Genomic DNA, 23,275 nt, shown 5'->3' with positions numbered 1-23,275 from the left:
TTTGCAGCAGGAGACTTCGGTGCACAGTGACAACGCTGGAGTTCAAGAGGAAGCCAGCAGTGCTGCACCATTGGCTTCAGACACCACTGTTGTTTGCCAGTTTTAAAGTTACCTAGTTGCAGACGAAGACCACCTTGAAATGCAGGCTTGTTGGGCTTGTTTTGAATTTTAACCTCGGATGGAAGAGCCCTAGTGCTGTCTGTCTCCATGCGGGATGATGCTTACTTAGGCAACAGGTGATTATCAACAAAGGATGGCACGGTTATACTCTGCAAGGTGGTGTTCCAGTGGCAAACAGCTGTATAAACTCTTGTAAACAGGTAAGAGGGTTTTTAGAGGTCAAAAATGCATTTGGTTAACAGGGTGAGGGCTTTTACTGGTGGGGATATTGTTTCTCTGATTGGAAGTCTTGAGGCACTCTGCCGCTATCACTAGCTTCCTCTCCTTACCAAAGTGTTGTGTTTGTAAAATTCTGGGCCAAAACTTCTGTTGTACTTGGCGTTTATATGTATGTATTTTTTTTTAATTTAACGTGTAAAAAAGATTTTGTATCGTGGGAGCCAAAAGTGTTAAAATCCTGGTTATGGGTTTGGTACTTAACAGCTTGATGTCCTTTGAAGTTTGGACATTTTCCATTAACCCTAGCCTTCACCCTCTGTGGTGATCCAGTGGTACTGGAAGAACTTACTACTGTAAAATGTTGCCATTACAAACACTGATTCTAAACCTCTGGGTTAGTATATAGCACCAAAAAAAAAAAAAAAGTACCATTATGCTGGGAATGACAGTTTAGCCAAAATGGTTAGTTTTCTTTTTGGCTTGCAAAGAGATTGAATTATGGAAATAGGCAACTACAGTTTTGGGAAGTGAATCGGCAATGTTAACGAGAAATCTAGCTTTTGTCTGCTCTTACCATTTTTGTTGTGCCTCTAGTCCTACCAGCCTTCTGAGCCCTTCCAACCCACTCCCGCCAATTAATCTGGTATGAGGCTTTGGCAACTTGAAATAAGCACGGCTTTTTTAGTGTATGATAAAACTAGGTTTCCTTTATTTTAAATAGGGTTGAAATGTTGAATGTTTCTTTTTCACAAAGTTCTGGTTTTTCATCTCGAAAGGGGAAAGGTGAAGTGCAGTTGTGTGTTTTTGCCTTTCAGTTTGTCATTGTGTGATTTACAAGTTTTTAAAACCTGCTTATGAGTTGGCTGTCATCTAAAATTGCTAGATGATCTCACCTACATTTCTTCAGATGTTTTATACCTGTTGAAAATGTCAATTTCCAACGTATTTTCTTTCTCTGGCTAGTCCACACTGAAAGCCCATTAAGTAGTTTTTCCAAATAGTAAGCAAGTATTTTAAATCACTGTAATGATTTAAGGAAGATTATGTGACACTCTGCGTGTTTATACATGTTTGGTTTCTTTCTAAGATCTCGGGTTTCATCTCAAGAACAAGAAGAAAAGTTTGTGAATAGAACCATTTATTTGTATATGAAAGCATATCATGCAAAATGGTAGGGTACACAGCATGAGAATCTTTTGAAACTATTCATGAAATCATTTTATTTCTAGCTATACCATGAGGGAAAAATTATTAATTGGGCTGAGTGTTAGATCTAGAGTTCTGGTTTTATAAATTGGGACCTGCCTTTTTGAATTCTTTTTGTGGTTTCTCAGTATCTTTCATATGGTCTAAATATAGGATTCTGCTATAAAGGAAATTATTCCAAGAAAACCTCTGAATTGACTTGGGCTTATTTTGAAAAGCCTGGCTGTGGTATTAAAATGAGAATAGGGAGTACCTGGATTTTAGTAATACAACTTAGAGTCTTTAAATTGCCACTTCTGTAGCTTAAGTCACGTTCTGGTTTACAAGCTATTTATCTGAGGCAGTAAATTTAGTGCTTATGGCTGGTTGCAGCATCTGTTTTTCTTTTTACAATGAGTTATCTGATTATGGCTTATCTGACCACCACTTACATCTCCCTCTGGTTCCCTAAGCAATTTATTGAATGACAGAATTCCTTCAAACCTCAGACAAGATTGTCCTTAGCAGCCAAGAAGAGATTTTGACCTTCAGGTCAAATTACTTAACATGCTTCTACTCAAATGCTGTAACATTAAGCTTTCAGGTAGAGTTGTTGTATAATCATTTGAATGCTGACTATCTTAAGAAGTAAGGTGCTGAGGATATAGATGGAAAGTATCAAATAGGCTCTACCCGTGTCAGCAACTTATACTGTCATTGGGGACACTAGATATAAACAAGTAAATGGTTAAATATCAGGGGGGAAATTCACAGTTTAAGACCGTTGTAAGGGATGTCACAGGCCGGTTTTTGATGAATTGCTAACGAATTTTTACAGGTGATATGGATCTATGAGTACATGAACTTAAAGTTTCCTTTAAGCTGGGATAGTCAAGAAAGACTTTACAAATAATTTCTTTGGAGGAGGATGTGGAATGATGAGGGAGATTGGGATTGAGATGTTGGGCAGATAAGCATGAATAACAAAACAGCTTGTTGATCAATGGAAAAGCTGAGCAGGCTGAAGCCTGGAAAACTTGTGAAATGGTCAGTTCAACAGAACTAGGGAGGGAATCCTGAAAGGCAAGGCAGTTCGAGGAAGGTGGGAAGTGAGGATGCATAATGAGTTTGAGGCAGGTTGATGGAAAGGGACAGTACTAATAGTAGCAATCATTGATTAAATATCCACTTAGGCCAAGCATTCTGCCAAGGCCTATGCACACATTGTTTCAGTTAAGTTTCACTACAGACCATAATCTGACAGCTAGAACTGATAGAGCCAGGGTTGTAACCAGGCCTTTGTTTCACCTAGAGTTCTTGGTTGCTGTGCTGTCAGACCTCACTGCTTTTTTCCGGAGGCTGGGATAGGATAAAGCTGCAAACTTGAGAAAATGTCTGGGCAGTGGGTTTCCAGCTACAGAGTGTATCAGCACTTGTGGTTTTTGGGAAACATTCAGGCCTTTGACTCCTACCCCAAGCATTCTGGGATTTGCTAGGGCTGGCATGGCCCAGGAGTCTTTGTTGGTCTATGAGTGTCCCCGGTAATTCTGATGTAGTTTGTGGTGGTTGGCGACATGTTGAGCATCACTGGCCCCAGAGAGAGTAGAGTGCTAAAATATAAACTTTGGGGTAATGTCATATATAAGGCATGGGAAGGGGGGTTGGTGTGGAAAAGATTCCCAAGGAGAAGAGCCAGAGTAGTGTTCTGTCTTGGAGATGGAAAGGAGGTATTTCCAGAAGATAAATTCAGAGCTATTACAGAAATAAACAGAATGAAACTGCAAATGCCAGGGAACTTATCACTTAATATTGTAACTTAAGTAACCCTTATAGTTGTGTAATTATTTTTCCAAGGAATTCAATCTAGCTTAGTATGTGATTTTTTTGCCTTATAACAGTCTGTAAGAAGGGCCATTCTTTAAAAAGTTTACAAAATGCTAAAGGAGTACCAGGAAAGTTTTGTGAGTTTGGGTAGGGGATACACAACCAGAAACTGATTGGGGTATCCTTGAGGTTTCAGATGTTAATCTAAAAGTACTGTGAATTCAGCCTATTTTAAATTAAAATGAAAGTGATTCTAGGATTATGAGTATGTGTATGTACACGAGCAAGTTGTTTTCCATGAATGAACCAGCACCTATATATACTACCTCTGAAGCAGGTTACTGATAGGATTGAAACAGAATGGAATTAGGAAGTTGAGTGTATCTTTGACTTCTAGATGGTTGAAGGATTTCCTATTTTGGGTTATGTAACCTGGGTTTATCTTCAATTAGTGTTGAATTAATTCATTCTTTAAATATTTAGATATCTGTTATATACCAGGAATTATTCTAGATTTTGGGAGTATATTAGTGAAGAAAACAAACAAGTTTCTCTTTTCTTATGGAGCTGACATTCTGATGGAAGAAGGGAGATAGTGAACTGTAATGGACAAGTTGCCAAGGACAAATGCTGAATTCAATAGAAAGACATTGAAAGTTTCCAGGAGGCGGAGTGATGTGATTTGATCAAGATTTGACTACCTGGGCGCCTGGGTGGCTCAGTGGGTTAAGCCGCTGCCTTCGGCTCAGGTCATGATCTCAGGGTCCTGGGATCGAGTCCCACATCGGGCTCTCTGCTCAGCAGCGAGCCTGCTTCCCTCTCTCTCTGCCTGCCTCTCTGTCTACTTGTGATCTCTCTCTGTCAAATAAATAAATAAAATCTTTAAAAAAAAAAAAAAAAAAAAAAAAAAGATTTGACTACCTGTCTCAGGAAAGTCACACAAATTTCCTTCAACTTTTCCCAGGATCTAGAATAATGCCTGGCAGATAATAGCTACCCAAATATTTGAAGAATTAATTAGCTACATTAATTGAAGACAGATGCAATATAAGTAATTCAAAATAGGAAATCTTTCAGCTGCTGACAAGTCAAAGATACTATTTCCTCCAAAGATATATTAGCATTTCCTATTCACTGTAAGACTGAAAATGTTCTTGTTCAGAGATCAGCAGTGTTCTTTTATTTAAATAAGCATAGTAGAGATTGTATTTCTTCTTCAGGCTCAGAGTTGCCAGCGGCCCTGAGATTTCATATCAAAGCAGTCTTCCTCCTAGTACATCTTATTTCTTCAACATGTCGTGTCTTATTCTTTCTGCTTTCAGCCCATTGTCAGAAGAGCTTCCACTGTAGTCATACATGGTTCCTGCTACATTAGCTTCTACGTCAGCATCACCTGAGGAACTTTTTAGTGCCAGTGCCTGCAAATCACTCAGATTCATTTAAATTGATCTAGGTGGAGTGGGACTTTGCCAAGGCCCCGGTATTATTTTTTGTTTGAGGTGCCCCAGATGGTTCTAATGTGTAGCCGGGGTTGACAACCATTGCTTTAGAAACAGGTCTTAAACAGCCTCACAAACACACACAATGAGCCTCTTAAGCACTGTTTGAAAATCAAAACCAAAAACTTTCAGAGTACAGTATATATATGTTGCTTAGTCTTTCAGTAGCCTTAACCCTTTAACGTGTGGGCCTCAGACTGGTAGCATAACCATCACTTGGAAACATGTTAGAAGTATAGAATTACAGGGTCTCCCCCGGACCCATTGCGTGAAATGTGATCTCCAGGTAATTTGTATGTACTTTAAAGTTTAAGAAGCAGTGCTTAAGCTATAGATAAATAAATATTTTCTATGCTAAAATTGGATGATTAGAATCTTACTCCTCATGGGTAAGATTTTCTGCTTTGTTCATTAGGCTGACATTTGTTGGGGTCACCTAATGATTTGTTCATTAGGTGACATTTACTTGAAAACATTCAGGAAATATCTTCATCAAGAAAAGTAGGAACAAAGAGTTCTTAGGTAGTGAGCTTCTGGTGACCAGGAAATTACTAGAGGTCTCTGTCCCCAAGACAGGGGAGGGGTTGTTGTTGCCTGTCTTGGTTAGTTCTTGCTTATTGGTTCTTGCTTATTTTGTTATGCTTCTTTTTTCTCTCCTTCCTATTCTGTTCTAGTCTACTCTTTTCATTGTGAGATAGAACATGTTATTTTTTTACAGACATGGGTGAGGATAGTTGAGACACTGCTGATAGCTGCCTCGTACTTTAGAAAATTTGGTAGAGGTAGGTTTAGATCTCTCTATGGGGATGGATATAGACAGGATGGAGGAGTGGGTTTGAATTGCTTTGGTTTTTAATTGTAATCTGATAGTAACTCCATAAATGAACTGATTTTCCTCACATAGCAATAAGAATTAAGAATCTAATTCATATTAATCAGTGATAAAAAACATAATAAATATTAAGATCCATATATTAAGGAGAGTGGTCTGGTATGAATGATCAGGGACTACTCTTAAATTGCAATGTATCAATTTAGATACAGGAATGTTTTTTACTGTGTAAATTTTCATAATAAATGACTCTTAAAAAACCAAGCAATCCTGTTGATATCAACTGAAGAAGTGCAGCAAGATTATTCACATTCCACAATGTTTTAGTTTTTAAATTGGCATATTTGCTTTGGAGGCAGTCAGCTTCTCCAGAAAACTTTTCTAGGTTCATTTCTGATTTATAGATTTCTCCTGAGACCTGAGATGTTTGTTTTTAGTGGAGACTTAACCTATGTCATCATTTATCGCTCCTGACAAACTTCATTTGTCTGCAGTATTATAATCTTACTGAAAATATATTTCACAGAAAAGAATGAATTCATCCAACTTTTAAGGTTTGGTGGTTGACAGTACTTTATTTTTGTGACACATGAGTGGTTTTTTCCTTCAGTGTATGAGTGTAAAGGTATTTTGAACCTTCAAAGACACCTTTTCTTAAATTTGCTGCTCCTTAAGTTTAGAGATATCTGAAGCTTTGCCAAGCTTAAAATGTTTTTAACATATATGGTATTGGATCAACCTCCTCCACCTTTTTTAATAGCCAAGTTTAAAGGAGGGAGAATATTTAAGTACAATAATTGGTTAAACATCTTTTTTTTTCCTCCTGGGTTTCTTTTTAGGAACTACTGACAATCAAAAACCTATAGCCGACTTTGGGATATGACTTTATTATTCAGCAACTAAAAGATGAGTTCTAATTGGCAGACTTCTGGCACTGGCACTTGTCCTCCTGTTTCTATAGAAACTGGGTTGGAAGTCAGAGCTGCACAAAGGGAAAGGGTAAGTTTCTTTTAAACTCCATATTTATAAACCCATATCTTATTAACTGGCATGGTGTCAGTTTTCAATAAGGAAATACGTCAGTGAACTAGAACTCAAACATCAACTACTAATTTTCACTTGAGTGGAAACTGACATCAAGTCCTTAACTATAATAGGAGGGTTTAAATATGGATTTATTTTTCTCGTGACTCTGACTTCACATTTCTTGAAACAATTAAACTCAGTATGACAATTCTCACTTTTAGTTATTTCTAATTTGGGGGTTATAAAATTGATTTTTATCCTCTTAGATCTTATTCTATTGAACCTTTCTGGTAAATGAAAATTGGAATATAAAATATGTACAGAGGACATTTTAAAAGTCTGCATGAATTACAAGTCTCTTCTTTTGAGCTAAGTCCTATTCTTTCCATTATAGAACAAGTACTGTACTACTGACCAGTTTTTTAGTTTCTCTCCTTTCTTTGCCAAGCAGGATGAGGTCGTCTGTTGGGCACATATATTTGTTTTCATCCAGGTAGACATCCATTATTCGTAGACCTTAAGACACCTGCCAGTTGGTGAGTCATCTTACTGCTGTGGCTTCAGAGGGCTATGCTACACAGCTGGGGCATTTAGTCTTGAAATTGTTTAGTCAAGTGTGATAAACTCCAGTCTATAGGTTGATGTATGCAAATTATGCTAAACTCTGACTAGCTTTGAGATATTGGAAGGAAAACAATTTGGCCCTTACTCTTTTAACACTTAATTTTCTCATTTCCTTGGTCCTGACAGACTTCTCTTCCCAGCTAAAACATTCCTGTTGCTTGACATGAACCAGAGTTGGGACATCTTGGCTTTACTTCAGCTCAAATTGTCACTTCTGTAAAAATAGTAGAAGTGAAAGCTGGAAGTCTTCCATTACTTCCAAGTCCCTGGGCAGTTAATGTCTGAAAGTGGATTCTTATTAAAAATGTATGCGTCCCTTCCTTAACTACTAATGTGTAGCCTGTTTCTGTTTGCTCACTGGGGCTTGAATGAGGTAAAAATAGAATTGAATTTGTGATTTTCTTCTTTTTTGTTGGGGGGGGCAGTTGCTAGAAGAAAACTTCAGGTTTTAGCTTTGCGCTATCAAATATCTAGACATTCAGAGTATAAGGGTGGCCAACTCATTTTGGTTTTGAAACTGGAAGTCCTGTGTCCCAGGAACTCTTGTTTCCCGCCAAACCAGATAATGGTTACCCTATCTAAGTTTATTCTCTGTATCCCTAAAGAAAAGCTTCACTAGCTTACCATTGATCATTATTTTGTGTAGAAGGAGATTTCACAATATCCCAGCTTCTGTTGGAAATGTTACCAGGGATTAGGTTCTTTTCTTTTTCCCTTTTCTTTCTTTTGTTTTTTTAATTAAAAAAAAATTTTTTTTAAAGATTTGATTTATTTGAGAGAGAGAGGGAGAGGGAGCATGAGCAGAGGCAGGGCAAAGAGAGAAGCAGACTCCCCAATGAGCAAGGAGCCCATTGCTTCTAGGCCCCGCTGTGAGGCTCCAATCCCAGACCCCTGGGATCCTGACCTGAGCTAAAGGCAGACACTTAACTAAGCCACCCAGGTGCTCCTCTTTCTTTTTTTTTTTTAAGAAATGATTGTCATTTGTCTCAGTGACTGTAGGTAATACCAGCTTACCTCTCAGAAATAAAACATGAATTTTAACTGATTTATTTACAAAGTTGATTCCAGTCACTTCTATTATTTTTTGTTTGTGTATATGTTAAGACCTTAGGTATAAATCTGAGACAGTTGGTCTGAGACAGTTGGGTGATATTTGTGGAAATGAGTAGGCAAAAGAGGTAAATATGTGTACATAAAGCCTCCTACAAGTTGGTTTAGGATTAAGAGAAACACCTAAGGTTTTTAAAAAGTATTGGACTTTTTTTGTATTCAAGTCTTCAGAGAAACCACTGTCCATGTTTTGTATTGTCTTGCATAAAAATAACTAAAATCAAATACTAATACATGGTGTGTTTTTTCTCATGGAAAAAGCTGATTTTACAATAGGACAAGTTTATTAACTAAGCTAACTTTTTGCAGACAAACGTAGCATCCCATATATTAATATGCTTAGATTATTTGGAAAATATCACAAAATTACCAACTCGGTGCATTTAAGTGTAGTTGTTGCTTTTATTAAATTTTAACCTTCTAGACAATCATTAAAGAAGGGAAAGCCAGGGGCCGTGATCTAATCAACACTGGTAATTGGGTTTCAGAATTGGCTCTGTTAAAGACTAGCTTTGTAACTTTCCGCAAATAACTTGGTTTTCATTTGCTTTTGTTCCTTAAGTATAAAATAGGAATAATAATACCTGTTCAGCTTCCCTACAGGCTTGACATGATGATAATGAGATAATGGGTAGGAAAGAACTTTCAAAAGTTAAAGGTACCATAAAGGTAGAGTTTTAGTATCAGAAATAGTACTTCATGATCAACATATGTAGAAAATTCCTTCTGTTTTGGTGATAGTATGGCACGTCTTAGAGTAATAGCTGCAAGAAATGGTATCTTTGACAGTTTTATTTTTTAAATTTTTTAAAAAGATTTTATTTATTTGACAGAGCACAAGCAGGGGGAGTGGCAAGCAGAGGGAAGGGAGAAGCCGGGGAGCCTGATGTGGGACTTGATCCCTGGACTCCGGGATCATGACCTTAGCCGAAGGTTGTTGCTCAACGAACTGAGCCAGCCAGGCACCCAAGAGTTTCAAATATAAGACAGTAAGTAGCTGAGAAGAAAGTATGCTGAACTTTTTTTTTTTTTAAAGATTGTATCCATTGATTTGACAGAGAGAGAGAGAGATCATGAGTAGGCAGAGAGAGAGGGGGAAGCAGGCTCCCTGCTGAGCAGAGAGCCCGATGTGGGGCTCGATCCCAGGACCCTGAGATCATGACCTGAGCCGAAGGCAGAGGCCCAACCCACCGAGCCACCCAGGCGCCCCAGTATGCTGAACTTTTATGTTCAAATTATCATAGCTCTACTAAATACAAAAATACATTTATGTATATTTTAAGGCTTAAAATTTACAAACATTCCAACTAATATTTTAGTACTGAGGAGCTAATTACAAGTGGCCTATACTCAAGCATTACCATCTTTGGTAAGATTAGATGAATATTGGAAGACCTAAAAAAGTTAATTATCGTTACAGCTACATTGTTACTGTACTGTAGCAGATGTGTTTTGTTGCTTTCATTTGTTCTGGTTCTTCGCTACTTTGCATTCTCCTTTTTATTTCAATCTAGATATTATAAAATTTTATGCCAATTTGAGTTAGAACAAATTTATAACTGCTTCCAGTTATATCAGCTTTGTAATCTTGTGCTGGAGAGAAGTCAGGGTGATCTGGGGGGACACTGTAGGGTTTCGTGTTAGTCTGTATGAATTGTGACTTCACAATTCATAGTTACTGGATGTTTAATTTCTTTGACTTTATTTGTTGTAAGATGGGCATCATGCTATCTGTTTCTAAAGTTGTGAAGATTAAATAATATATAAAATGTGCCTCCCTCAGTGATGAGTATATATTGGGTGTTGAAATAAAGTTGTTGGGGCGCCTGGGTGGCTCAGTGGGTTAAGCCTCTGCCTTCAGCTCAGGTCATGATCTCGGGGTCCAATTTTTTAACTTAATTTTAAATGATTTATTTTAATTATTTAATTTTAACAGCAGTAGTTTGAAAGAGTCTTGTGAAAGAGATTATAGGGAAGCTTGGTGTTACAGAGAACTCTAGGTATTTTCTTCCTCTTAAAGTCACCCAAATAATGAAATGAAGGGCTCTCTAATCACATGTAATTGCTTAGTCTGAGTGACATTATTAACTAGTTAACATAATTATTTTATATTTTTAAAACATAGTTTAGGGGTACCTGGGTGGCTTATTCTGTGAGTGTCTACCTTCTGCTCAGGTCATGAGCCTGGGGTCCTGGGATTGAGCCCCATGTTGGGCTCCCTGCTCAGTGGGGAGCCTTCTTCTCCCTCTCCCTCTGCCTGCTTTTCTGCCTGCTTGTGCTCTCTCTGTGCCAAATAAATAAGTAAAATCTTTAAAAAACAAAACAAAACATAGTTTATCTTTCATTAAAAGCTACTTATTCAACCTTCATATAAAACTTGTAGTTCCTTTTTTCTTTTTTTTTTTTAAATTTTATTATCCATTTGAGAGAGAGCATGAGTGCATAGCTGAGGGGCAGAGGGAAAGGAAGAGAACCCCAAGCAGATTCCCTGCCAAGCATGGAGCCCAACATGGGGCTTGATCCCACAACCCTAAGATCATGACCTGAGCCAAAGCCATGAGTCAGATACCCAACCACCTGAGCCACCTAGGTGCCCCTGAAACTTAGAAGTCTAAAGACATATCTAGATCATTAAGCTTGAATATTTTAGATAATTAGGTATAATGAAAAGTAATATTGTTTGGATGGGCAGGAATACTATTCATATGATCTTGAAATAAAGGATTTTTTTTTTAAGGTCTTATTTATTTGTCAGAGAGAGAGAATGAGAGTGCACAAGCAGGGGGAGCTGCTGGCAGAGGGAGAAGCAGGCTCACAACCCTGAGATCATGACCTGAGCTGAAACCAAGAGTCAGGCACTCTAACCAACCGTACCACCCAGTTGCTACCCCTCCTTTTTTGGCAATTCTTACTTTTTATTACGTAACAATATATATTTCTCATAGAAAATTTAGGAAACAAAATAATGAAAACAGAGGTTACTTCTAATTACTTCTAATAAGGAAAGATAACTTTCTGGAGGATGTATACCATACTAGTCACTCAAAAAGGCTTTGATACTCATTCAGATTTTAGAGTCCTAGTCAGCCAGTGGCTACGTTTAATACGTCTTTAAGCTAATGAGAATGGTTTTTCATCTCCACATATTTTAGGGGCTGAATTATCAAGGCACTATTGAGAGTTTGGTCAATTTTTTATTAAGTACATTTGGATTTTTACTTAATACCTAAGGTAGTTGTTTTGGCTGATAAATATTTTAGTCTTTTTGATTAAATACTAACAAAGGCTTAGTTTAAGTGGCTATTATTCTTTTCTCACTATTAATTAGACATTCCTCAGAATGCAAAAGCAAAAAGGAACCTTAAAAATGATCTTGTTTGCCTTCTCATTTTACAAATGAGGAAACTGGCTTCTTCCAAGCTTTTGTTTGCAGTGACTTCTTAGTTTAGATTGTGTTTTGTTAAGCACTTGCTTGATTGCAGTCCTTTTCCTTTCTGGTCAGGCTCTGTTTTTCCATCTCTCGGCCAGCGGTATAAAGAACAGGGAAACTGAAGAGAGGAGAAAGCATGTGCCGGAGAAGTAGAAGGAGCCGGTGTATGTCTGGGTGTGATCATATAACCAGCCTGGAAGGAAGGAGTGGTCTCTGTTAGTGAAGCAGACCTTTGAGGTAGTAATTTTCAGCCATCTACTGTGTCGAGGGAAGGAGCCTTTTGTCTTTGATAGTATGTATTGTGACCCATTAGGAAGTTAGTCTAGCCGCTTGCCTTATTTTCTATTGATGAAGGTAAATCTGTTCCACCTTGTTAAGGACTTAACCCTGTGGGGGAGAAAGTCATCGTGGACTCAGAACTCATCTGCTGTCTTACAGTGGAAACTAGGGAAAGTTAGGGATGTATACCATCTGATTTTATGATATATATATTTTTAAAATCTTATTTATTTATTTGACAGAAAGAGACACAACGAGAGAGGGAACACAGGTAGGGGGAGTAGGAGAGGGAGAAGCAGGCTTCCCACCAAGCAGGGAACCTGATGCAGAGCTCGATCCCAGGACCCTGGGATCATGACCTGAGCCAAAGGCAGATGCTTGACGACTGAGCCACGCAGGCACCCCATGTTTTTTTGTTTTGTTTTAAGATTTTGTTTATTTGAGAGAGCACAGAGAGAGGAGGAGAAGCAGACTCCCTGCTGAGCAGAGAACCTGATGTGGGTGTCGAACCCAGGACCCCAAGATCATGACCTGGGTCGAAGTTAGACGCTTACCCAACTGAGCCACCCAGGTGCCCCTGATTTTACGATGAATCTTATTAGAAGGCCACTGTTCTTACAAAGAAAATAATAGCGAATTACTACTACTTTCCAAAGAAAAAAGTGATAGTAGTATCTTTTTTCCCTCACCGAAACTACATTCCCAACAGTGTGCTAGTTGTTGGAGGAGAGAATGGTAATGAGCCAAAACAGACGTGCTCCCTGCCCTCACAGACTGTACAGTTTCATGTGAGTTGAGTCTTAACTACAAGACTTACATATGTCATAAGGGCATGAAGGGAAGGTTCAGGAGGCTGTGAGAGCATGTGAAAAGGAGGTGACTACTTGAGGTGGCTCAGTTGGTTAAGTGTCTGCCTTTGGCTCAGGTCATGATCCTGGGGTCCCAGGATTGATCCCCGTGTTGGGCTCTCTGCTCAGCGGGAAACCTGCTTCTCCCTCTGCCTGCCACTCCCCCTGCTTGCATTTTCTCCCTCTCTCTCTCTGACAAATGAATAAATGAAATCTTTAAAAAAAAAAAAAGGAAGTGACTACTTAGGTGGGTTAAATGATGACTATAAGTCCCGCGAAATCAAATGTTCTTTTAAAGGAAGAATGAGTGGGTGCCATTGGGTAATGGCACATACCAGAACTTTTTAAATGAAACACTTTTCTTAAAAAACTGAGTGTATGGTGGCAAAGAATATTTGTGCAAGGAACTGGCTTTTAAACATTGTTGTACAAGTCAGCCCTGTGAAATGGCAAATAACGTTCTAGTATCATTATTATGATAGTTTTGACGTCCAAGGCTTTGTAAAAAGGTCTTAGAACTTCCAGGTGTCCACTGACCACACTCAGAAATTCTTTTCTAAAGTAGTATATGCATATTATGTTTGTAGATACAAATTGGCTTTTAATCCCAAGATACCTTAAAAAGTTAAAGCTGTTATTTTGATTATTTATTCAAAGAAGTTTTGGTGCTATGTGCCAAACAGTTCTAGGTACTGGGGGTGTATCTGTGAATGAAACAGATGGAAATATCTGGCCTCATGGAGTTTATGTTGTATCTTTTCATTTATATTTTGGAACTTAATTTCTCACTGAATGTGTAGCAAGTGGGTGTGTATACCCTCTTCTCTTTTTGGTCTGATTGTGTATGTCTTTATCTCCTGTGCTTTGTTTTTTTGTATTTTTTTTTTTAATTTGGTTCTGATATAAACATTTAATTTTTTGTTTGCTTCATTAGCTTTATGTTTCCTGTTCTTTTTTTTTTTTTTAAGGTTTTATCTATTTGTCAGAGAGAGAGAGGGAGGGAGCCCTAGCTGGGGGAGTGGGAAAGGGAGAAGCAGACTTCCCGCAGAGCAGGGAGCCCAAATTGGGGTTTGATCCCAGGACCTTGGAATCATGACCTGAACCGAAGGCAGACGCTTAACGACTGAACCACCCAGGTGCCCCTAAGTTTCCTGTTCTTGACGTTATGAGTAAATGGAATGCTTTATAGCCTCTTAAATTCAGTTACCTTTAACTTGCTTTTTACCTGTTAACTCCTTGTTGGATCAGTGACCTCTAACTAGTTAAATGTTTCTCAGTGTTAAGCAAAAATGTGGAGAGAAATTGACTAGGACAAGTCTTTGTATTAATGTTGATTGTGATTGGCCTTGAGATATCGAAGAGATGGGTAAGTTACAGTCCCAAATTTCTAGAAAGGAGGAAGTACAGAAAGCACCAGCATCCCTTCCTATATCCCTCGTCATTCTTGCTTTACTTCCACCGGTACAGCAGATGTATCGAATTGTAAGGTAAGCATTAGAAGTAATGCTCTGGAAAAGACTAGTAATTCTTAGTTAAGGAAGCAGATTGTGCTGCTAAAAAGTCAGGAGGTTGTAGGTAAAAATAGTGGAAAATGGGGGGTGGTAATAGTGGTTGTCTTTATAAATCCTAGAAAACTGGTAATACGCCATTCATTTCATATACACATTTAAAGTCAAAATGTTTCTGAAAGATTGAAATATATTTAATATATTTTCTTACCAGGGCAGGGAATTATTTAGCATAATTTAGAACTTTCCCTGTTTTTCCATGCAAAATTTAATGAAATAATTAGTTTTAAATCTGTTTCTCTTGGGGCACCTAGGTGGCTCAGTTGCTTGGGCATCTGCCTTCAGCTCATGATCTCCACGTCCTGGGATCGAGCCCTGTGTTAGGCTCCCTGCTCATGATCTCTCTCTCTCTCTTTTTTTTTTTATGATTTGATTTATTTGTTTGACAGAGATTACAAGTAGACAGAGAGGCAGGCAGAGAGAGAGGTAGGGAAGCAGGCTCCCTGGTGAGCAGAGAGATGGATGCGGGGCTCAAACCCAGGACCCTGGAATTACGACCTGAGCCGAAGGCAGAGGCTTTAACCCACTGAGTCACCCAGGCGCCCCATGATCTCTCTCTCTTAAGTAAATAAAAATTAAAATAATAATAATTTAAAAAATTAAATCTGTTCCCTCTTACTCTTACGTGATAACTGAGATAGTAGTAAACTTTAAAAATTCTATTTCTAAGATCCAGTTGCCATTCAGTTGGTTAATCCTGTGCTGCTAAGTATTTAGTTTTATATTTATATTTATAAAATTTGCAAAATACGAATGAAATGTAGAATGTAGGGTTATTTCGTATTATTGACTATTTTGTGAATATATTAGCTGTTATAAGCTTAGATTTACATGGCTACTAAGTAAGTTAAATTCAGAGCTTCGTTGGTATTGAAATACCTATTTGGTTAGAAAAATCAGCCTTTTCCCACCACCAAAAGTAAAAGAAGACTGTATAGTTGGTCTGATTTTATTAGATCTCTGTGCTTTTGTGGTAACAGTATGGAAAAGCTGTGTACAAATGCACTTTCAACCCTAAACAGTTCAAGGCTCCTGGGGGTATGTATTTTTTTTTTTTTTATTAAAGATTTTTATTTATTTATTTGTCAGAGAGAGAGAGCAAGAGCGAGCACAGGCAGACAGAGTGGCAGACAGAGACAGAGAAGCAGGCTCCCTGCCGAGCACGGAGCCCGATGTGGGACTCGATCCCAGGACGCTGGGATCATGACCTGAGCCGAAGGCAGCCGCTTAACCAACTGAGCCACCCAGGCGTCCCTGTATTTTTTTAATTAACATATAATATATTATTAACCCCAGGGGTACAGGTCTGTGAATTGTCAGGCTTACACACTTCACATCATTCACCATAGCACATACCCTCCCCAATGTCCATAACCCCACCACCCTCTCCCCATCCCCCTCCCCCCAACAACCCTCAGTTTGTTTTGGGAGATTAAGAGTCTCTTATGGTTTGTCTCCCTCCCGATCCCATCTTGTTTCATTTTTCCTTCCCTACCCCCCAAGTCCCCCACTCTGCCTCTCAGATTCCTCATATCAGGGAGATCATAGGATAATTGTCTTTCTCTGATTGACTTATTTCGCTGAGCATAATACCCTCTAGTTCCATCCACGTTGTTGCAAATGGCAAGCTTTCATTTCTTTTGATGGCTGCATAGTATTCCATTGTATATATATACCACATCTTCTTTATCCATTCATCTGTTGATGGGCATTTAGGTTCTTTCCATAGTTTGGCTATTGTGGGCATTGCTGCTATAAACATGTGGGTATGTTTTTAAAAGAAAGGATTGTTGGTAGTTAAGAACCTATCATAGTCTAACTACTTTAAATGTAAACACCTAAGTTGACATTTAAAAGACAGGATTCCTTTGTGGTCATAGCAAAAGCATTGTGAATGACAAAGACAAGATAATATACCAGCCATGATCCAAAGGTGTGTTGCATCCACCTAAGTGTCTACTGCATGGAGCCATCAGTCTGAGGAGTAGTGCACCAGCAGCTGGTACAGACTGCCTAAGCTACAGTCCTGTGTAAGCACTTCCTCAGTGTTTACAGACTACCTGCCTCAGACTCATCTGAGATGCATGTTCATCATGCAGAGTCTTTGGCTTTCCTTAAGCATAATTCATCATGGGGTGACCCAGTCGATTCTTACGCACAATAAAATTGTAGTCCAAATTATTTTCCTATGCCTGTGGCTCCAACCCTTATTTTAAGCAGGAATGTCTAATAATGTTTCCTTTTGATAATTGAAAACAATTAAGGACGTAGGGCTCAGCTTCCATAAACAGTTTTGCAAATGAGTTTTTTAATAGTCTATCAAACTTGATATTAATATAGTGTTCTAAAGTTTTTTAGACATCAACACTTTTAAACTGTTCTGCATCATTTTATGGTCAAAGCCATACATATTTAAATATAAGGGTAACATCCTGTCTAAAAAGTACCTCTGGGGCAACTGGGTGGTGTAGTTGGTTAAGTATTTGCTATCAGCTCAGGTCATGACCCCAGGGTCCTGGGATCGAGCCCCACATCAAGCTCTCTTCTTAGCGGGGAGCCTGCTTCTCCCTCTCCATGCACCTGCTGCTCCCCCTGCTTGTGCTCTCTGTCTCTCTTTCTCTGTGTCAAAATAAATAAAAATCCTTAATAAAAAAAATAGTACCTCTGATATCTCAGAACTAGATTGTTGAGCTGAGTTATGAATCCTTTTTTTTCAATGAATTAATTAATTTTAAGAGAGAGAGGGCACTGGAGGAGGGGGAGGGCCAGAGTAAGAGAAACTCAAGCAGACACAGTGCTGAGCATGAAGCCTGACACAGGGTTTGATCCCATGATCCTGAGATAATGACCTGAGCCAAAATCAAGTGTCAGATGCTTAAAAGACTGAGCCACCCAGGTGCCCCATGAATCCTTTTTATTAGGATTGCTACTGTAGGTATATTATTGGTTATCTTGTTAAAACTGGAAATATACCCATGAGGCCCTTAATTCCCAAGTTCCTGGATGCTAGTTCAAATTAGTGGTTGAGAATTCTGTAAGTGACTAGCGGGTGTTGAACCAGAACTTCCAGTCGTTGGGCAGACTTCCAAGGTGTAGAGAGACAATGATCTTGTCATCACTGGAGCCACCGGCTGGCTATTACTATGACCTGAGCCCAAACCAGGAGTTAGCTGCTCAACCAACTGAGCCACCCAGACCCCTCAAACCTCACTGCCTTTTAAGACAGGAGCTCTCTAAAGTCCCTATGTAAGGAGGATTTATCGGGAGTGCTTTATGTATTTGCTTTATGCTAGGAATTTCATTAAAAGGATTGTGCCTCTGTGTTAGCTTGATTTTTGAATCAAGCTTGATTGATTGAATCTTGATTTGAAGCTTGATTTTTTTTGGCTTTGTGAAGAAAAGACTACTCCACCCTGGCCCTCTTTTTAATCATAGTAGAGAACTATTTGAAAATTTATTTTTGAGATTTTTTGTAGGGATTCATGAATCTTAGGAATACTGAATCAAATTACAATTCTTTGGGGCCTTATTGTTTATGGGGAAAATAATCATAGAGAATTAATGATCTACATTATTTTCTTTTGATTCTTCAGGATATAATATATTCCTCAGGATTTAGAGGATAGAGAACTCTGCTCTGCCTTCTTACTTATCTCCACCTACCCCAGCCTCTGAAGTGGATTTATAGCAGATCAAAAGGTTGAGTTGTTTGTTTTCCAAATAAAATTTCAGGTCATAGAGAAGTTTTCAACTGATTGGCCAAGGTGATAAAACTGTAGAGGGCAGGGTTGATAAAAGGTGGAGTGAGGAGCCTGAGGGAGTTATTTGTTTCACATTACATCTGAAATGAGGCTGGAGTAGAGAGAGGGAGTGACCATTTCATGAGGAGATGACCTTATCTGGATTAATGGGACAGAGACAAGCTTAGATGGATGAATTTCCATTTTAGCCTTTGTCTGCTCTTACAAAACACAGATGAAAAGTTAGTGTAAAATTACCAGTTTCCCTCCATGGTATTTCTGATGAGGTGTGAGTTGACAAATAATAGCAAGATCCTCTTTTTCTTTTTAGGAACTGTGTAACTTACTCTGGAGTAGAACTAGCTTATAGTTGTTCAGCTTTAGAAATGACTCTCCTTGAATTTGTCAAAAAAATTAAGGTCATTTTTATTATACCACAGCTCAGGATGCCTTTATTTAAAGGTAAAACTGTGTGTGTGTGTGTGTGTGTGTGTGTGTGTGTGTGTGTGTGTGTGTGTAAAACATGGAATGTTACTCAGCCTTCAAAAAATGACCCATTTGCCAAGATGTAGATGGAACTAGTGGGTATTATGCTAAGCGAAATAAGTCAGTCAGAGAAAGATAATCATCATAGGATTTCACTCATATGTGGGATTTAAGAAACAAAACAGAGGAGCCTAGGGGAAGGGAGGGAAAAATAAAATAAGATGAAATCAGAGAAAGAGACAAACCATAAGAGACTCTTAACCATAGGGAAAAAACTGAGGGTTGCTAGAGGTGAAGTGGGGTTTAGGAAGGGGTAAATGGGTGATGGGCATTAAGGAGGCCACGTGATATAATGAGCGTTGGGTGTTACATACAACTGATGAATCACTAAACTCTACCTCTGAAACTAATAATATACTGTATGTTAATTAATTGAATTCAAATTAAGTTAAAATAAAGGTAAAACAAAGGCAACCAGTTTTCACAATAACCAGGTTACAGTGACTTAACCAAATTTTCAATTAATGAAGTAGAGAAAAAATGTACATTCTAATAATTCTAAATTTAAAGGTTTTAGACTATCGTCCTCCATATTAATTTCTGGTAGTGTATATGACAGTGCTATGCCATGACCCAAGGTGCTGTGGAAGAGCTACAAGAATAACTTTTGTCTTCTCTGTGTTCCCCATAGCAGCTGGGAGAGTGCTGTGCTAGTAAGTTGTTTGGTAACTATTGAATGAATTCCAAGTTATAATCAAATCATTATTGATGATGGTTTAAGGGAGTTTTCAGATTATATTTGTGACTGGTTTAAATATATATAAAAATATATATTAGCATAATAAAAGGATTCATCTTTTGGCAGTGGGTGGGTGTGTGGAAGAGAGGGGAACTGCATTTAGTTTTATTTTATAGGCAGCTAATATGGGCCGTTGGTGGTTTTATTTTTTATTTATTTATTTATTTATTTTTTTGGTGGTTTTATTTTTAAGTGAAACTGAGCCTTTAGCATTTTTGAGTTTACATATCAAATGCCTTGGATACACGATTAGAAATTTAATATTCCTATATATATGTTGGGGAATATGATTATATGCTTTGTTTACTTAAGGCATGACTTTTGTATTTATATTGGTTTTTGCAGGTTCATTTTTGTTAACAGGGATTAACTAGAAATATAATAAGGTTTTAAAATATCATTAATTTTCTACAACCTTCCAAGGCCTCCACCTGGGCCAATTTGTAGTTCTGGATGCCATCCACCTGCAAAAAATAGTACTTGGGTTTGAATGAGCAATGACATTTGGCTCACACTTAGGTCTGTTGACCACCTTTGGTCAGGAAACCTAGAACAATCCTAAAAAACTGTCCTAATCTAAATCAGATCCTGGTATTAACTAACACTGAATTTATCATGGAGTGTTAGGAATGGCAGGGACTGTGAGATGGAAGAAGCAGTGTGTGTATGAGGAGTCATTTTTCACTTTTTTCCATCAGTCCCTGTCTGTTATTTTTATTCAAGATCTGATGCATGTGTTGCTACTGTGTTTCTTATCATATTCTGAGTTAATGAAGGTCTATAAATAATTTTCTTGCCCATATACTCTATTTACATTTTTTAAAAGATAAGTGTTTTTTATTTTATTTATTTTTTATATTTTACTTATTTATTTGACAGAGAAAGAGAGATCACAAGTAGGCAGAGAGGCAGGCAGAGAGAGAGGGGGAAGCAGGCTCTTCACTGAGCAGAGAGCCCGATGTGGGACTCGATCCCAGGACCCTGAGATCATGACCTAAGCCGAAGGCAGAGGCTCAACCCACTGAGCCACCCAGGTCCCCAATAAGTGTTTTTAAAAAACTCAGTCATATGATTCCTATGGGTTTCTTACAGTTTTTTCTTCTTTCTTCAAATTATTAAAATATGCTGTGTAGGACTAACTTGCTTTTCTTTTTCAAGTTCATACAAGGAGGAGAAAAGTACTGTTAATGTAATTGCTAATACAATTTTAAACTAGTGTTTTAACTAAAAAAAAAAAAAAAGGGTTATTGTGAAAAATTTTACTGTTTGCTAGATTCCTAATTTTAAAATGCCTGTAATCTTTTATAGGAATTTCAGCTTTTGCAATTTGATAATAACAGAACTAGGTAAGTGCAAAATGAGCATCTCCTACATTGGGAAAATCTCAGTTTGGTGAGAATGTAATGTTTTATAGCCAGTAAGCCTTTTGATTTAGTTAAAGCTGAAGATGATAAAGTGACTGCCCATAACTGTCCAGAGCCGAGTGAATCGGGAAATCAACTTCTTTGATGCTTCTTTGGTCCTTGTTGCTAGAGTCAAAAGTTAAGAGCAAGTCTAATGGCCTTTGTAAAATTCTTTTTGTTGTTTTTGTTTCACAGAGGAATGGTTTCCTTGAGTAAGGACTTTACTGAAGTTTCTCCCTTTAACAAGATGCTTAGCATAATGTTGCAGTCTGTGAGAGATCCTGGTATAGAGAAGGAAATGTAACTGAATTTTATATTATTATAATCCTGTTTAAGATACTGTGAGGAACTCCCAGACTAAAAATCTATATATAAGCTATCAGAAATAGCCTATCACTTCCTTTGACTATTTTGTAGAATTTATGAAGTTTATGATTGCCTAGATAATATCCTCAGAATTAGTGGGTAAAATTCTTCCATTAGCTCTCCTTATCCTCACATATAGTGCTAGGGTATTGTGGACGTTGGGTAATAAAAGGCTTATAGATTTTTTTTTTGACTCACTGACCATAAGAAATGTTTTACGTCACATATATTTTATATGACATAGGTGTGGGTGTGATTTTTTTTTTAATATGAACTAAGTGCTTAAAATAAAGTGATACACAGTGTTTTTTAATCTGTTCTGTTGTAGTCTGTTTTTCTTTTCCTAATAAGATTTATTTATTTATTTTTGAGAGAGAGAGAAAGTGAGAGTGCGTGCCCATGCGCACTGGTGGGAGGGGGACAGAGGTAAAGAGAAACTCAAGCAGACTGCATGCTGAGCATTGAGCCTGACACGTGGCTCAGTCCCAGGCTTAGATCATGACCTGAACTGAAACCAAGAGCGACTGAGCCACCTAGGTACCCCTTATCTATTCTCTTTCATTAAAAAAATTAAAAGGATCATGACCCAACAAATTGATTCAAGACCCACACACACATCTGTAGTTCTTTCCTTTAGAGTAATAGTCCTCACAAAACTTGCTTTGTCTTCTCATGTATTGAACTCTTTCAACATTTTAAGATGTAGGGGGCGCCTGAGTGGCTCCATCGGTTTAAACGTCTGCCTTCTGCTCAGGTCATGATCCCAGAGTCCTGGGATCGAGCCCTGCTTGGTGCTCCGCACTCAAGGGGGGAGCCTGTTTCTCTCTCACGCTCTGCCTTTCCTGCCCGCACTTGCACATGCTTTCTCTCTCTCTGAAATAAATAAAAATCTAAAAAAAAAAATAAGCATTTTAAGATGTATATAAAACATACAAAACTTGAAATCTCTAAACATGTTACATTTTTTTTTTTTAAAGATTTATTTATTTGACAGATAGAGATCACAAGTAGGCAGAGAGGCAGGCAGAGAGAGAGAGAGGAAGAAGCAGGCTCCCAGCCAAGCAGAGAGCCCGATGTGGGGCTCGATCCCAGGACCCTGGGATCATGACCTGAGCTGAAGGCAGAGGCTTTAACCTGCTGAGCCACCCAGGCGCCCCATGTTACATGTTTTTATCATTTGGATAAGATACTCTGTTGCCCTGGTATTTGTTACCTCCCTATATTTGGGGCCTAATAGGCTTGGAACATTTCAGGACATCCCTGGGATGGCTGTAGAAGAAGGATCAAGATTGAGAAGATGCATCGACAAGCTGTATTTCAGTTCTGTTTTTTCTAGCTCGCTGACCTGGACCCCAGCCATAGAGCGCTCTGCTAAGCGTGTCTAGTGTTTAGTCTCCTGTTACCAGCCCCTACATCACAGTTGTGGGCCTGACTTTAAAATTCAAGGCTGCTTTCCAGGTGTGAGGTGTAGGCTGAACTAGACCAAATGGGCAGAGGTAGGCTCATAAACACAAGTAGGAGTTGGCTGTATATTTGTATAAACTTTTCCTTTAGAAAAGGTACACCTAAATTGAACCTCAGGTAACGGTATGTATTTTACCATCCAATAATAATTTTTGTTACTAATTTTATACTTTACCTTTTGCTGGTTGCGTTTTCTAGGTCTTAAATTTAGGTGCAAACCTAAATATTATTTAGTTTTTAAACAATGATAGTGGGGCAAGATTGTATCTTTTTTCTTTCTCACTTCAGGACTGAAGGAAGTAAAAGAAGGTTTTAGGCTGAATGCCTTTTTGTGGATGATTGCAAATGCTATAGTAATTTGGACATTTAAACACTGAGAACCTGTAGTGTGTGAAATACTAAAGTTTAAGTCTGTTTCCTAGAAATATTTCTGTGTGAGTAGTATTTTCAGAG

General features: G+C 38.2%; 1 protein-coding gene across 3 annotated transcripts in view; it reads right to left on the bottom strand.

Annotated features, from left to right (window-relative positions):
- Positions 1-10,992: 10,992 nt before the first annotated feature.
- The window catches only part of SLC16A4 (solute carrier family 16 member 4), a 28,592-nt gene continuing 16,309 nt past the window's right edge, over positions 10,993-23,275 (bottom strand). For all 3 annotated transcript variants that reach the window (XM_046010451.1, XM_046010450.1, XM_046010452.1), the window contains one exon: positions 10,993-12,062. In XM_046010451.1, the coding sequence (XP_045866407.1) occupies positions 11,938-12,062 (125 nt within the window). In that variant the 3' untranslated portion in view covers positions 10,993-11,937. The remainder of the gene's footprint in view (positions 12,063-23,275) is intronic.

Source organism: Meles meles, chromosome 1, assembly GCF_922984935.1.
Source record: "Meles meles chromosome 1, mMelMel3.1 paternal haplotype, whole genome shotgun sequence".
Lineage (NCBI taxonomy): Eukaryota > Metazoa > Chordata > Mammalia > Carnivora > Mustelidae > Meles > Meles meles.
This window is presented reverse-complemented; position numbering and strand designations above follow the sequence as displayed.